The sequence below is a fragment of the Varanus komodoensis genome, unplaced genomic scaffold, assembly GCF_004798865.1.
Source record: "Varanus komodoensis strain SLA01 unplaced genomic scaffold, ASM479886v1 scaffold2, whole genome shotgun sequence".
Classification (NCBI taxonomy): Eukaryota; Metazoa; Chordata; class Lepidosauria; order Squamata; family Varanidae; genus Varanus; species Varanus komodoensis.
Window position 1 is genome coordinate 5,726,688 of NW_025335568.1, and position 15,286 is coordinate 5,741,973.

Genomic DNA, 15,286 nt, shown 5'->3' on the forward strand with positions numbered 1-15,286 from the left:
TCCATGAAAGAAGCTGAAGAGCTGAACGGGGCTGTCATGGATAAGGCATTTTGGAGGTCTTCCATTCCTATCGCCGTAAATCGGAGATGACCTGATGGCACATCAAAACAACAGCAGGCATGTTAGAAACGTGGATGGCATTTTGAAAAAGTTTATCAGAGAATCTCATACTTAACACAATTAAGTCCTCTTTCTCTCTCTCTCTCTCCCCCCCCCTTCCTTCCTTCCTTCTTTTAAAGTTTTTATATGCCTTCCAATATTAAAGTTTCCAGACGGCTTACCAAAAACAAAAACCTAAAAAACAAAACAACTATATACAGCAAACAACAAACAACACACTGCATCCGCTAAATAATGATAAAATCCAAGATAAAACCAATTTACTGTTAAAATATTGGGAAAATAAAAAGGGTGTATTTATCCCACACTGATCACCATCCACCCTTGCAGTCAGATTGTCTCTCTGTGTTCCCTGAATTTGGCATTGGGTCTTTGTGGATTTATCTCATTAGCAAGACAATGTGAGTGTATAATTACTTATTGCTGACTTTTCTAGCCACTGGGGGTTCTCTTAAACAGCAGTGCTGTCACAGTTTAGCACTTACAAGAGGAATGCATAATAAGTAATCTTCAGTTAAAGACGGGGATGTGAGAAATCCACAATGGACTCAGCTGCGATTGGATTCTTGTGAATCTGGTCTGTGGATACTGCAGCAGATTCACCTTTTTCAAGTTGCATAGATTCTGCGGTTTGTTTGTTTTACTTTATTTATGCAAATAGATTTATGCAAATGTGTATTTCTGCATGAACACATTTGCAAACCAACAACAGGCATGTATGAAAAATCCAGTGCCATCAATGAGCAGACAAAGGAGTGAAAAACACATTAAAACTTATGATGCAGAGAACGGGTTTAACAAAATTAATACATCCCTAGTTCAGTATCATGGGACTGCATCAAAACAGAACATTAATCATACTTCACTGATGGCTTGTCGCCCTACCCAGGGTGTGTTAGGAGATCAAACCAATCAGAAACTGGCAGGACTTCCTGCCAGTTTCAGTGGCATCCCTACCACCCTCTCTTGGGCTGGCAAAACAACCTATGAATAACCCCTGGATTCTGGGTTCCCACTCAACAATCACCCATTGTTTAAACAACCCAGAATTCACAACTCAACTTTAAATCATGGATTCTGATTCTCGGTTGTTTGTTCATGATTAGCACCCATGGTTTGTTAGCATGGCTGGGTATGCATGTCACAACAATCCAGAATGCAACAACCCATACTTTACAATAGTGTTATCTAGAAACCTTGTAGATAGATATTACTCCCACAGCATTTTTAAGGGCTTTATAAAATAAAATACAGATAATTCCTTTTTATTAATAATTTAACATGCTCCATCATACTTCTTCTTAATGGTCTTTGTGCATCACACATATGTGCTCTGTGCCTAAAGGATCCTGGGGAACCATACAGAAAGTTAGGAAAGTGTAAAACCATGGGAAGCTTGAGAGACAGTGTGGAGTAGTGGTTAAGAGCATGGGAATGGGACTCAGGTGACCTGGGTTATAGTCCCTGCTCAGCCATGGAGCCAACTGGGTGACTCTCCACCACTCACAGACTCTCAGCCCAACCTCTACCTCACAGGGTTCCTTTTATGGGGATAAGACTGAGAACAGCAGAAGAAGAATGATGTAAGCCACTTTGAGACCTTTAAAAAAGAAGGTGGGATATAAATCTAATGAATGAATGAATGAATGAATGAATGAATGAATGAATGAATGAATGAATAAGTTCTCCAACATCCTGGCCAGTGGGCAACAGAACTGCAGCAGACAAAATCAAAAGCAAGCATGGAAAGACCCAGTTTGTTTAGGTCCATTTTTTCTGATAGTGGTCCCTGGGTCTGAAAGGATAATGCAGAGTTGGAAAGATGCAGAAAATTGGCAGCTAAAATGACCAGGGGGGTTCTAGCATTTTCTTTGTAAAAGTCTACAGTAGTTGGGGCTTCTTTAATTTAGAAAAAAGCTATGAGAGAGGCTTGTGGGGGAAATCCATGATTCCAATTGTTGTTATTTAAATATTTTTCTCTATCTCTCGATGAAGGGAAAAGAAACATGCCTGTAATCAGCTTTACAAGCTGTGCGTGAATGGTCTCCTTGTCACACACCCCTTCTGTTGTTCTTGTTGTTGTGTGTTGCCAAGTTGCCTCCAATTGATGGTGATCCAATGGATGACTGCCTTCCACGATGCCCTGTCCTTCACAGCTCTGCTCAGCCCTTGTAAATTCAGAGCTGTGGCTTCCTTCAGGGAATGGATCCATCTCAGGGTCACTCTTCCTCTTCTTCTTCTGCCTTCGGCTTTCCCCAGCGCAATGATCTCCTCCAGGGAGTCTTGCCTTCCCATGAAATGCCCAAAGTAGGACAGCTTCAGTTTTCTCATTTTTGTTTTCAGAGAAATCTCTGCCCTTGATTTGATCTAGGACCCGCTTATTCATCTTTCTGTTGGACCAGGGTATTCAAAAAGCTTTTAGCTCTTCATTTATTGGCTAAAAGAACAGAGATTCACCTGTCTGTTAGCTGTCCTAAAAGACTGGTGGGTTCATGCTAAGCAGAAGAGTACAAAAATTACAGCAAAAGCTTATTAAATAGAAGTGATTTTCTAATACATCAACAGTAGTCTGCACAGAAGAAGCTCCTTTGAGCTGGAAATGAACTGGCAAACCTGTGTAATTTTGCAATGCAACCCCCACAGTCAAACTCAAAGCCTTGCTCATCATTCCCAATCTCATCGCAGCAAGTGTGACAGCTGCTGAAAGATCAGAGCTGCTCAGGGCACAATCTTGTGGCCTCTCAGCACTTGTGAGCTCGGGAAACACTCCAAGGTCAGAGCTGGGACTTGGACCTCAGAGGGCCCTTCCTCCATTCTTTTGGCCACTCCACTCTTCTTTTTATCTTGGGATGGTTTGATGTATTCATTAGGTATTTATTATATTGTGAGCCGTCCAGAGACGACTCTTATTGGATGGGATAAAAATATCCAAATAAATAAATAAATAAGAAAAAGGAGCATACGAAAAGCCATGCTGGATCAAACCAAAGTTCTATCTAGGCCAGCACTCTGTATCCACGGTGGCAACCCAGCTGCCCACAGAACTGCCTAAGCAGGATGGGTGCAAGACCCCTTCCTCCTGCCCAAGCTCTTCAGCAACTGGTGTATGCAGGGGGTAACACTTAGCCGAGAACCACCCCGCAAGGAATGAGAGGGGTGGCAACCCGGCGAAGGGCCTTTTCTGCTGCAGTCCCCATCTCTGGAACTCCCTCCCTAGGGAAATTCACTTGGCGCCACCTCTATTTTCCTTTCAGCACCAGGCAAAGACAAACCTTTTAAGGATTTTTTTAAATGTTTAGCCTGAATGCTGTGGCACTTTTTAATTGATTTTATAGATGTGAAATTTATTATGTTTTAATTGGTTTTTAATGTGTTTTTACTGTGTCGGTATGTTTTAACATTGTAAGCCGCCTAGTGAGGCCTTGGCAATTATAGGTAGCCCATAAATATATGTAAATAAATAAATAGTCACTGGTACCCCCTCTTCCATAAATTTGCCCAATTGCCTTTAAAAGCCATCCAGCCCTTTCTAATGCAGTGTGTAGGACCAGTAGATCATGCTTTATGCTGATGCCTTCATTCATAAATACATGCATTCATTCACCGCAGTGTGGAAATGGGTGTTAGGTTCCTTTCTTGGATACATCCATGGTGAAGCTGTTCTATGCCTTTGTGGGAAGCTGTACTGGACAGCACAGGCCAAGGTGGCAGAATGCGGGACAGATCTAAATTGTCTAAGATGTCCTCCTCCACCAGTCTCCAATGAAATGCAATGGAGTTGTGCAAGATACTTCTTTGCGCTTCTACATCTCCAATTCATTTCAGTGGGACTTTGGGTGGAGAACTTTCTGTTCCCAGTGAACTGAGTCCCATATTAATTTTAGAGATCCTGCTTCAAGCACCAAGGTGTCTTGGGAAGCCCTGAGAAGTAGAGAAAATACATGCTGCTTTGGGTTTGCCATCTTGTGTGTAGATAGACACACACACATACACACACACACACACCTAAAATGGCACATTTTCTCTGGCATTAATTTGGTTAAACCATTTTAAGGGCTCCGCATACATTTCTACATTCATACACACTGATTGATTTCTGAATATCTGGAGGCAAATGCCCTTAAAAAAGTCTTGCAGAAGATGCTAAAATGGACAGGCCGTGTGATCATTCCTGCCATAAGCCAGAAATATAACAAGAGGCACCACCATGTGGTGCTGACTGTCAACTACAAGTGATAGACTGACTGAACAGAATGAGGAGTGCAGACACTGAGATTCCCTTCCTGCTGGTTCTTTCAGCTGATGCGGTCCAGCGCTTGGCTCATTTGCAATCCATCCCATAATGGCAGCCCTATTTGCAAAGACAGTGGATATCCTAAATCCCTGCTGATAATAGGAAAGCATCTTACCAAAGGTTTCCACAGAATGTGCTTTCTCCAAAGGGCCTCCTATTTACCTGATCCAATGCATGCATAGCCGTGTGCTGTGACATGATTAATTCTTTGCCTGGAGGCTTCGTTTGCACTGGGTGTTTGTGTCTGGGTGGCGAGACGCTCAGGAGAAAAGACATGTAGAAATAATTGCCAGTTACATGCATTTTAATTGGGCTTGTTCAGAGCTAGAATACGGGCTTGGTTCTGCACATCATGCCAACGGCAAAGCCAACGGCTGGTTCTAGCTATTGCTTGTGAAGGCCCACCCCAAAAGGTCAACATGAAAATCAGGCAACACCCACAGAGTGGTGGGGAACTTTGGTCGAAAGCCTTTGGGATGTTCAAGCAGGCACAGTCTGCCAGATCATCCCATTAACATTTGCGAAGAACTCTAATGGATTAGCGAGAGACGACTCTTCCTTTCAGAATCCATGTTGAGTCTTTCTCAGCAGGGCTTGTCCTTCTGTATGCTTGTTCATTTTACCTTGAATCATGCTTTCCCCAAGGAAGCAGTCAGCTTTCCTGGATCTGAACCAAGATAGATCATTGCCTCAGTGTGGTCTTCGCCTGGGGCAAGGAATTTTTTTTAACGACTGGGCTTCACGTTCCCACAAGGGTAATCTCTCAGATGTGACACGAGGGTGGTGGGCCCTGCTGACACCAGTGGTGGGCATGGTTCAGCCAAAGGTAGACAAGCTCCTCACTTCGGTGTTCTAGGAATGTCAGAGCCATGCTGGGTCCAGCTAATCCAGCAGTCCATTCATAGAGTGGTTGAACAGCAGCCTTTGGGAATTTGCAGTGTGGACATGAGCCCAACAGTGTGGCTTGTACTTCTACCAACACCCTTTTCCCAACATCACCACCCCTGCCGCCGCCGCCGCCGCCACCACCACCACCTCCTCTTCTCTCTCTCTCACTCTCTCTCTGTCTCTCTCCCCCCCCACCCAGCCACACACACACACTTCTTTCCTTTGCTGTCACAGTAGAGGGTCCAAACTGATGCTTTCAGGAACAGAGTGTGAGGAAGAAAAGAAGAGAGTGCTGACAAAAGCCGAAAATCTCAACCTTGTTGACAAATTGAAAGTTAATAAACCACCAGGGCCAGAGGGTATCCATCCTGGAATTCTGAAAGAACCCAAGTATGAAATTGTTGACCTTGTTGCCAAGATATATTGGGTCTTTTTTATCAGCTGTTTTTGGATGTTTTAAAAATTTCTGATATTTTATTGGATTTTTATAACCTGTTTTCATGGACTGTGTAAACCACCCAGAGTGCTATGCGGTGATGGAAAATGAGATAGATAGATAGATAGATAGATAGATAGATAGATAGATAGAAAGAAAATATATGTAACATGTCCCAAAGGTCAGCCCCTGTACAGAGGACTGGAGAATGAGTAGTGTAACAGTATTTTTGAAGGGATGCATGCGGATCTGAGAAAGTACAACCCAGTTAGCTTAATGTCTGCACTGGGTAAATTGGCTGAAATCATTAAAGATAAAATGAAGAAGCATAGAGAAGAACAAGTCCTCGAAAAGCCTTGGTCCAATGCTTTTTGACTGCTTCTTAAAGGGTATGGAATTAGCAGTAAGGGGCAAAGTTTGCTGCTGACACCAAACTACTTTGGGTGGTCCAATCCAGCACAAATCTTCTTGGACTCCGGTGTTCTCATCTGTTGGGCTTCTTCTGGGAAAAGCACAGTTCGCTTTTGCCAGAGGTTGGAAATGCTCTCTTGTCCTCTGGCTTTGAAATAAGGCTCAGGGCCTAAACTATTTGGTTGAGGGCTGCTGGGTGCCCACTGTTGGGGACTCTCTTGTATATTTGGCTATATGCTGACACCGGGTGGGGGGGCGGTAAGCATTAAACAGCAAATATAGTGAAGAGACTTGCTTGGACTGGGATCTGTCAGAATCCACATTGAGCAGCTGAAAAAAGGTGAAATTTGTTTATCTACTTGCAAACAATCCCTCTGTGGGTATCTGCCCTTCCCCTCCCACTCCCATTAGTGATGGAAGCATGCAATGTTAATGCTGGATACACCGAACAGACACCTTGGTTCTGTACTGACTGGCATTGGTCTTCCAGTGTTCCAGAAATGTCCATCTCAGCTCTGATCCTGGGATCTGATGTCCACTTCCCAGCCCTGATGTCCACTTGCAAAGCATGTGTTCTGCGGCTAACCCACAGCCATCTCCTTGAGCAATATTTATCTGTCTCTGTCAAGAAAGAATTTGGTGGCTCTCCAGCTCCCCAGGCTGAGAAGAGAGATGAATGCATGCAGAGCATACGCCTTGCCAACAAAGCGCAGTCCGTGTTGACGCCCTTATCTGAATTTCTTTCTTTCTTCTGCTACTGTGTGATTGAACATGGATGTTCTCCACAGAAAAAGAGCAGTGTTCTATTTTAGAGCAGGGGAAGGGAGACTTTTGGTTTGTAGGATTTCTCTTGCACTTGTTTTACTAGGACCCAGATGTCCACTACAAAGAGCCAGGTGCAAAATAATAGCTTAGGTGGGCAGACTGAAGGCCACCATGTAACTGATTCAACTCTTGGTTACTAACTCAAGAACAAGAGTGTATGGCCCAGGTTTAGTTAGGAAAAGTGTGTACCATAAAGGGAGAAATAACACTCTTTGCAGCTCTTTGATTCTCCAAATCCCCTTTTGGGGGTGGAGAACCACCTCTCTAGGCTTAAATCGAAGTTTTATTCTATGCTCATTTGTCCCAGGGAGGGGCCTTTGACTAGGGAAGAAAGTTTGGTTTTCCACTCTCCATGTGTGATAAGAATTAAGGAACAGCATGTATCTTGTGCTCAGGTCCAGCCCCAAACTTGTGATTAATCCATGCCTAGTCCATATGTCTTTCCCCACCCAAGACATAGGCCTTTCTGCATCTCCTTGCCTGCTCCCCACCAGCACTCCATGTGGACCCTCACCGAACAACCTTTCCACAATGCGTGAACACTCACCTTTAACCCTTATCATCTCTGTGAAGCCCGGCATGTTCTCAATATGGACACTGGATGTGAAGAAAGCGCAGCTGGGTAGAACATCCATGGGAACTCTGAGAAGGCTATCACGGTATCCCATAATACAAGTGAGCTGAGCCCAAGTAGTTGAGTTTGGCACCAGTTCCTAAGCCGAGTCCTTACATTCCAGAGCTGCCTTCCCTCAAGCCCCTTACTGCACTCCTGAAGATCAAACATGAGTTTAGCCTATAGCATGCACACTAATGTCTTTTCTCTTCCGCCTTTTCAAACTTCCATCACAAAGGGATGCAGGAATTTAGTCCTCTGTGAATATTTATAAGACCAGCTGCAATAGTTGAGTGTTTTGTCTTGTACCACCAGATATAAAAGCCTCATTCCAAGAAGAATACCCTGGACGATAGGACACAAGCAGTACACAATGGAATGCCTAGAGTTAAAATAAAACTAAAGACCATGTTACTCTATGAAAGTCTTTCAAAAATTAATTTTCAGCAACCCACGTAACACCAAGGGCTTAAATACTTTATTGACCAAATGTGCATTTGTAGACGTTCTTGCGGCAGCCATTTATCTTACCCCTGTACAACCCTCTTGCAGCCATAAATCTTTTCCCTGACTCTCCAAGCATTATTAAGGTGGCATGACTGCTTTTTCTTGTGTTCTCAACAAGCCAAATCTGAGGTTTTGTTTAAAAAAAAAATCATACACAGTAGGAAATGTAAGGGCTGCAGTTGTATCATGCATAGCATTGATGTCCCCATATAGAATAACCTGCATGGGAAAAATTGAGCATTGGAGAGTGAACTTGGTGCCAGCCTTCACAGCACGATCTTTGCAAGAGAACTTGTAAAATAACAGTGATTGACTTCGCTTGCACCATCGTTTGCTTCTCCTCTGCTGATCCATCAGTGTCACCGCTTTGTACCAGATTCTACAGAAATACCACTAGATGGAGCAAGAAAATAAAAGCATACTATAGAATGATCCAGGATAGTGATGTATGAAATTTCATTTCACTTTGCAAATCAACGTGGCTTCATTTACTCTGAGAATGAGAGCATGTTTTACAGGAAGGAGAGAGAGAAATTTGCATGTATAAATGGCCATAAGATCATTCAGATCCCCAACTCAATGGCCAGAAAGAGTTCCAGCCCTGGTGCTGCTGTTCCACACTCAGACCTTCCTCCCTTCTCTCGTAGTTGGTGTGAAAAGAGCAGGACCAGCTGCTTCTCAAAAAAAGCAACCTCAGAGAATGGATTTAGTGGGCATTCTGTGGGGCAGAAAGGAGAGAATGAAGTGGCACTTCAGCCCCATTTCCCTTCCAGTCCAAGTTGGACGGTGGCAGGCATCCCCACTGGATTATGCTTGTAGATGAGCAAAGGAAAACTGCAAATATCTGAACAGCTGCACACAGAAATGAACCCTTTTCTGAACACCAATACGTTTGGAGAATTCTGTTGAGAGTAATTGTTTGGAGGCACATGGACCCCAAAAGGAGAATTGTTGTTTGGAGCTTTGCTAGTGATGGACAGATAGGTAGCAGTGACCTGAAAGATGGTATGAAATAGATGGAAAGACGGTGTACTTTTGTTTTCTGAACCTTATACTTAGACATGGGGGAATGCCTAGTATTGCATTCACCAATTAATTGTCTTTTTTCCAAAGTGCTAAATATTTTTAAGCATATTCCCTACCTGCACAGTTGTTGTTGTTAGTTGCAAAGTTGCGTCCGACCCATTGCAACCCCATGGACAACATTCCTCCAGGCCTTCCTGTCCTCCACCATCCCCCGGAGTCCACTTAAACTCACGCCGACTGCTTCAGTGACTCCATCTAGCCACCTCATCCTCTGCCGTCCCCTCCTTCTTTTGCCATCTATTGTTCCCAGCATTAGGCTCTTCTCCATGGAGTCCTTTCTTCTCATTAGGTGGCCAAAGTATTTGAGTTCCATCTTCAGCATCTGGCCTTCTAAAGAGCAGTCACGGTGATCTCCTCTAGGACTGACCGGTTTGATCGCCTTGTGGTCCAAGGGACTCGCAGGAGTCTCCTCCAGCACCACAATTCAAAGACCTCAGCCTTCCTTATGGTCCAGCTTTGACAGCCTGCACAGTTACATTCCAAGAGACATTAAAAAAGGGAGAGGAGAGGAGAGGGTAAAGGAAATTGGAAAACTCAAGCAACAATTCCTAAACCATTACATATGTTTTTCTAAACCACCCAAATTTAACATGAAGAATTTCTGTTGGAAGGCTAGATAATATGACCTCCATTAGGAAGCTGCAAACACATGCAAAGTGTGAATGCAAGATGTTACAAGGATATTTGTGGTAGGTGTATCTCTGTGTTTTAAAAGTGCAATAACTTTTTTTAGGTGAAATCTCTTATAATAATAATAATGATGATGATGATGATGATGATGGTAAATATTTCTGGTTTCAGCTGTTCCTGTCCAAATTATGAGTCCTTCCTTCCATGTGGGCACACAGCTAGAAGTCATATAAAACTTATTCCCTCTGCACACACATAATTAGAATGCTTCATCCAACTATCTGCTTTAATGAAAAATTAAAGGAACTCAAAGCTAAACCCATCACTGCTCTATCTCCTGACCCTTCCCCCATGTAGCAAGTTGCTTGGCTGAAAGTGAATTACCTTTCCCCTCATTACTGGTGTGTCTAAGGCTGTGCCCACAGCTGCCAGGGCCTGAGATTTGATGGATGCTATGAAAATATCCCCCACCTGACCATCAGCAGTAAAAAGAAATCAGGGAGGTCTCCTGGCTGAGGCAGTCTGGAGGGACTCCAGCCTATTCAGAATTGTCCTGGTGCACAATCAGGTTGAAGATTCTCCATGCTTAGAGTGAGGAAATGGTGCAGTCATTTGGGGGTATGCAGGTAACAGTGTTGGTGAAGCTAAAATACTAGTTCAGGTGTGTTAAAGAGTGGAATGCAAACGTCAGGCAGTTTTACTGGGCAGATGGGAAACAGGTAAAACAGCTAGCCATTTGTAGCATCTAGACAACAGCAAAATAGGTTTTTTAGCATCTAGAAAAATGACGAATGAAACACCCTTAACACAAGGAGAGTCAATGTTAGTTTTCAAGCCCACTTGCCTGTCATCTATCTATTTTCTGGGAAGGTTCCATTTTCCAGTATTGACCTATTCCAGATGTCAAATGCCCCAAGATTGTTGTTTATCTCCACAAAGATTCCCTCTGGCAGGAAGATGATATTGGGGCATTTAAAGGGCAGACAGAATGCATTGTATGGAAGAATTCTCCAGGAAGTTGCTAAGTTTCAATGGGCATGGCCTTTCCCAGTGCCCAAAAGCCAGGATAGTGTTTAGAAGACATGCCAACTTGTGATGGCTTTCAGCTTCTTAGGAAAAGCAGCGGAGGGAAAAGCGCAGAAGTTGCCTCTATGCATCCCAGCAGTCTCCACAATGGTAAAATAGAGGAACTTTAGAGAATCTATGGCAAGAGACATCGCCATCTCTTCTCAGCCTGGGGAGAAAGATGAATTGCTCAGCAAGGCAACAGGGAACAAACACAGCCCCCAGGAAAGGAAGTGTACAGTTTATTTTGCTTGTTTATAGACAGCGTCCAAATCCGGTCATTGTATTCAATAAGCTTTATATTATCTTTGCCACAGCGGTTTTCTTTCTCCCAAAGTATCCCCAGATCTGCAGCAAGGTGCCGTGGATGGATTAGGGGTTAAAAAGTCCAGCTAGAACAGTCCAAGTGGAAACTCAAGCAGAATCTCACAGAACTCCCCGTTTTTCTCCTCTTCTCGTGCTGCTTTACTGCCCTTTGATACATCAGCCAGAACATTCTCCAGGACACTGTCATATCCCGACAATAAAAGCTGCAAGTAATCATCCACCCCTGATTATAGGGTTACCTCTGTTAATGAAGAATAGGTCCTTTTCTGCCTGATCATAACAACACAACTAATGACCCCCTCCATTGTTTCCGTGGAGTTGATTCAGTCCAGTTGCATTCACGAATAAGCGTAAAGAAAACAATTGCAACTTTACAGCCTTGCTGTTCAAAGCTGGAGCTAGTCCAGCTGGAACCTCCTTTCTCATTGTACTAAAATACTTAAAAAAAAAAACCCTCTCCGCTTTCTCTTCTCCGACCACACGAAGAGCAGATGAATGGTAGATCAGAGCAGAGGAAGCCGCGCGGAACTGCCTGGCAGATCGAATGTACAGCAGGTGTATTGCATCACTCCACTTTCCATCTGCGAGGCCCAGGTGCATTATGGTCTCCTCCTGAATCTGCAGTGATCTAGAACAACCAGAAAATTAAAACGAGAACAAAGTACTTTCTGCTCTGCTGAGCTTTGAGGGAACTGGGCTTCCTGTTGTGAATGTATTACCTGAGAAAACAGTTTTTGCTCTGAGGGGAAAGCTTGGCTGTGCGTTTCTCTCTCCCCAACTTCTTAGACATACTGTGGACATTTTGCAAAAGATGCTTTCCTGTGAGTTAACTGCTTTGCCAGCATTGTTTAACTTTGTTTACTTAAATGATCTTGACTTTCTTCCTTTCCTTTTACTTACTCCTTTCTACTGCATTTACTTGCCCGGTGAGTCTAACTCAAACCCTAACCTCTCTCTTAAAATCGGATTTCAGTGTATCCCAAAGTATTTAAAGGGTATTTGCTTCCTCAGTGGCCAGGAAGCTTTTATGACTACAAAAATCTGAAATATGGGCTCCAAAGCTAAGTTGCTTGTAGAACATCTGAAAAACTGGACTATAATTGCTGGCTCACTCATTCTTACACCTGATAGTCAAAACCTGAGCCGTGGAGTTGCAAAGAGCAGCATAAGAAAAAGAATAAAATCCGCATGTAGAAACAAGCTGGTGCGAGTGTCTTGAGGGACCAAACAGAACAGCTGCCCATGTTCTTACAAAGAAAATCATTCAGGACATCAGCAGCACATGTTTGGATGACTTTTGATTCCCATAAAGGAAGGGAATCAAAGGGCCAAATTCCCATAAGGGCACGGAGGAGAACCAGTCTTTAAAGGGACTTGGGAAAGCCCCATAGATTCTATTCAGTGTGTCTGTATGCAAGAACACAAGAAGATGCGGGACCAGGCTACAGGTCTGTCTTGTTCTGTGTTGCATTCACACTGCGCCAACCAGCGGTACATGAGCATCCTCCAGAGGGACATAAGTATGCTCAGCAACTGGTATGTGAAGGCCTCTTGCATCTAACAGGTGTAGCATATTGCTTCCAGGACTAGTTGTGGTTCTCCCTTATAAATAGCCTCCATAGTGAGAAGAACTGCTCAGAATGATTTTTCTCCCCATTTCTGGACAATAGACACATAGAAACATAGAGAGTCAGAAGGGGTCTCCTAGGCCATCTAGTCTGACCCCGGCTCCAGCCAGCTCCACTCATGGCATACCTACCATGTGCATGTCCAGCCTGTCCTTGAACACCCTCACCATTGGGACCTCAACCATCTCATGAGGAAGTGCATTCCATGCCCTGGGGGTCCTAACTGTCAGGAAGTGCTTCCTGGCATCCAAACTGAACCTTGGTTCCCTGAGCTTGGCTCCGCTGGAGTGTGTCCTGCCTTCCTTCGCAGGGGAAAAAAGGTCATGTCCCACATCTGTGTGGCACCCCCTGTATGTCGCTAACAGGTCCCCTGCGTCTCCTCCTCTCGAGGCTGAAAAGACCCAGCTCCCTCAGTCTCTCCTCACATGGCTTCCTCTGCAAACCAGCCACCACCCTAGTGGCCCTGCGCTGCACTGATTCCCACCTTGCTATATCCCTCCTGTAATGAGGGGCCCAGAACTGAGCACAATACTCCAGCTGCACACTTGTGCTCACATGCACGTGTGTTAATGCACATTAGCGTAAGTATGCATGCATGCACATCCCCCAGAAGAAATGAAAACTGCATTTGGTGCTGCACGGAGCCCTTCTTGAGCTCCTGCCAAGAAAAATTATGGTATATAAACTAGGGTCTCCCTGGAATCTGGCCCTCTTGGTCCTCATTTAGGAAGTGAGCTGAGTTGAGAAGAATTCCAGAAATGCTTGCAGGATGCCAGTTGTGCAACTAGCAACCTTGCTCTGCAGCACATCCTGCACAAAAACCACGAGTCACACGTGCAGGAGAGGGGCCCCATTTGCAAAGTGTTTTCGGGGGTTTCCTTCTGCACAGGCTTGTGCAAGCCCACTGGGCATGCTCACCAGGAAGTGAGGCTCATGGCCCTGAGAAAGCAGGCCAGGGCCTGGAGACCTGAGCCTAGGACATCCAGCCGATTCTCACCCCGAAAGCAGAGGCCTCACACATCCCTAATACCAGTTCCCCTCTTTTCAGCACTGGCCAGGCCTCATCTGCAGTCCTGTGTCCAGTTCTGGGCGCCACAGTTTAACAAAGGTGCAGGCAAACCGGAAAGGGTTCAGAGGAGGGCAAGAAGAACGATCGGGACTGGAAACAAAGCCCTGTGAGGAGAGATTGAAAGAACTGGGCACGCTTAGCTTTGAGAAGAGAAGACTGAGAGGAGATGGGATAGCTTAACTATGTATACTGTGATTTTATCTTCTATAATTTTATTATGATATTTTAAATGTACTCTTTTACCTAATGTAATTTTATTTGTATTTGTATTGTAATGGCTGCCCAGAGATTGTGATGCTAATGGACAGCTCTTAGGCAAGCTTAAAAAACTTGTCTAAAGCGTCATCATCATCACAACCACAACCACTACCACCACAACCCTCTACAAGTACTTGAAAGGCTGTCACAAAGAGGAAGGGCAGGATCTTTCATTGATCATCCCAGAGTGCAGGGCATGGAATAACAGGCTCAAGATGCAGAAATCCAAGTTCTGGCTGAACATCAGGAAGAACCTCTGGACTGTTAGAGTAGTACAACAGTGGAACCCATGACCCAGGAGGTTGTGGGCTCTCCCACACTGGAATCATGCAAGGTGCAGCTGGACTGACATCTGAGAGGGATGGTGTACCCGGGAGTCTTGCACTAGCTGGGGGCTGGACCTGATGGCCCTCTGGCCCCTGCCAACTCTGCTATTCTTTTTTTCTGTGATTCTATAAGCTTTAAAGATAAATAAGCAATAACATTTAATTTCAGGGCCCAGTGCATGAGTTCTCAAGTGGGAAATGTAAAATCCAGTGTGCTTTGATGTATGTTGCAGGTCCATCATGAATATGGTGCGTGGTTTGCAGCCTATCCTGGCATGGCTTTACAGTTTTAAATGTGTCATGCAGATGTTTATTGCCATTTGTGAGTGGGAGCTAAAATCTCTTTTAAGTATTGGGGTCTGTTTGAAGGTCATGGAAGAAATGGACACTGAATTCACTTTGGGGTTTAGCTAAAATAAATTAGTTCTTTTGACAAGGGAAACCTTTTTGTCCAGTTTCTTAAGATTTGTCTAATGTGAAATCATAACTTTGGATAGTGTCTTCTGCTACCCATCTTTTTTTCAAGCCAGTTTCCCAGTATTGACTGAAGTTAATGGCATGTAGCATATGGGGATTTCTTTACTCACCGCTCTTTTAACTTCTCATAAACTGTGACGAGTTTAAGGTCCAGCAATCAGTCTTTCAAACATCATTTCCCCTGTTCTTTTCAGTAAGATTTCAGATGCGGTATGAGATTAGTGTGTGCTTTCATATTTCGGTGATCTCTGTCCCAACTGAGATAAGCTGTTCTGTCCTGCTTTCCTGTCTAAGGTCATGTTTGAAAAGGCTAATGAAGAGTCTAC

General features: G+C 44.2%; 1 protein-coding gene across 7 annotated transcripts in view; it reads left to right on the forward strand.

Annotated features, from left to right (window-relative positions):
• The window catches only part of CTNNA2 (catenin alpha 2), a 510,292-nt gene that overhangs the window by 229,635 nt on the left and 265,371 nt on the right, over positions 1–15,286 (forward strand). The window contains exon 7 of one of the 7 annotated variants that reach the window (XM_044429090.1): positions 5,661–5,692. The exons of the other annotated variants lie outside the window; for them this stretch is intronic. Within the exon in view, the coding sequence (XP_044285025.1) occupies positions 5,661–5,692 (32 nt within the window). The remainder of the gene's footprint in view (positions 1–5,660; positions 5,693–15,286) is intronic. 7 annotated transcript variants of the gene reach the window in all.